The 1,687-nt window shown below is 43.6% G+C and overlaps 1 protein-coding gene across 1 annotated transcript in view; it reads left to right on the plus strand.

The window, feature by feature from the left end:
• Positions 1–5: 5 nt before the first annotated feature.
• Positions 6–1,687, plus strand: part of LOC107574007 (uncharacterized) — a gene marked incomplete at its 5' end in the record, with an annotated part of 14,529 nt that continues 12,847 nt past the window's right edge. Inside the window, 4 exons of the mRNA XM_016260477.1 lie at positions 6–99; positions 874–958; positions 1,272–1,470; positions 1,559–1,627. Coding sequence (XP_016115963.1) covers positions 6–99; positions 874–958; positions 1,272–1,470; positions 1,559–1,627 — 447 coding nt within the window. The remainder of the gene's footprint in view (positions 100–873; positions 959–1,271; positions 1,471–1,558; positions 1,628–1,687) is intronic.

Raw genomic sequence — 1,687 nt, forward strand, 5'->3', positions numbered from 1 at the left:
GCAGGAAGAGGAAGGGGACGCCGGTGAAGGTGTGTGAAAGAGCGGTGTATGTGACGGAGGACGAGGAGGAGAGTCTGTCTGAACACAGTTACAGCCCAGGTACTGAAACACTCATCTACCGCATCCATCCTGAGAGTTTACAGTGTTTTATCCAGTAAAAGTGTAATTGTAGAAACGCTTCTCGTGTCAGATCTGGACTGGTTTTGATCAAGTAAAGGTCAGAATAACTGCAGTAATATCTCCAGATGAACTCTTACTGCACTGAAGCAGCTCAGCTTTACTTGATTCTCCATCAATCATGTTTTAGAGTCTCAAATCTGATCCTCAGGATCTTTTGAGGAGCGTTTGTTTCCAGAAGCTTTACTTTCACTGTTCCTCAGCGGAGGAATGATCTTCACAAGCCTCCAGAACATCTCACATCTTCTGAGGAGCCTTTATTTCTTCAGCTCTCAATCACTGCATTATATGTTTGGAGCATTTCAATCTCATCTTACTGAGACATATTACTGCAGATATAGAGATGACTGATATTTAGATCATTGTATGTCAGTATCTGCTGCACTGTTAGAAAGATCTCACTGATTTACAGCACACGCAGCAGAATCTCATCATATAAATATCCGCATCTGCAGCAAATTCATATTTTTAGCCTCTGAATAAAACTGAGCTGTTTTTCTCCATATTCTCACTGTATTAGACTCTATGAGCCATGAAAGCCTGATGGATCAAATATGATACAAAACAAAACAATACAGATTTATTTTTATATTTTGTCTACAGGTTCAGTAAACTGTTCAGTTTTAAAAAACTATATAATTGTGACCATTGTTTCATATGTGGGTCTGCTGAGGGTTGGTGTCTGTGTTTGTGTAGGGGATGAGCAGTACGCAGAGGGAGCTGGAGACGCTCTTCCTCCGCCGGGAAGCCCATACTACCTCACCGACCCGGCACAGCTCTGGTACATGCACACAGTCACGCCAGGGGCACGGCTTGCTTCGTTAACGCTCCATTCATCAGCGCACATCATTCTGAAATCTGGAAGCTTATTTCCACCACAGAATAAAAATATAAGAAGAGTCATTGCAAACTTATCTCGATTCAGATATTTTTCCCCCTTAGAATTGCAAATTAAAAATCTCGCAATTCTGACTTTTTTCGTAATTCTGAGTACATATAGCAATTCTGACTTTTTATTGTAATTGTTAGTTTGTCATGCAATTCCAACTTTTTTCGCAATTCTGACTTTGAATGTACCGTGTGTTTGTGGCCAGCAGTGTGCCAGAGCTGGCTGAAGAGGGCGCTAGCGGCGTCCGCGGCCCTGTACTCTTCCACCCCCCGCCCAACTGCAGGATTAGAGAGGTGCATTGTGGGAGTCAGGTCCGGCTCGTCGTCATAGCCATTCGAGACATTGCCAAAGGAGAGGAGATCACAGTGGACTACAGCCTGACCGACTGGGGAGAAAATGCCATGGTAAGCGATCAGAACGCCACTAAAAAAAATGCTATATGCTCTGTGCATCTGCATGATCGCGAAGCTAAAATATCCTGTTAAATCGCAGGGCTTTCATACTTCCGTTTCCCCACATGGGTTTGAATGTGGATTCAACCCAGAGAGCAACATCAAGAAGGTGATTCATGCAGCACACACACACACACACACACACACACTCACATTCACACTCTCTCTC

Source organism: Sinocyclocheilus grahami, unplaced genomic scaffold (genome assembly GCF_001515645.1).
Source record: "Sinocyclocheilus grahami isolate Dianchi unplaced genomic scaffold, SAMN03320097.WGS_v1.1 scaffold2089.1, whole genome shotgun sequence".
Lineage (NCBI taxonomy): Eukaryota > Metazoa > Chordata > Actinopteri > Cypriniformes > Cyprinidae > Sinocyclocheilus > Sinocyclocheilus grahami.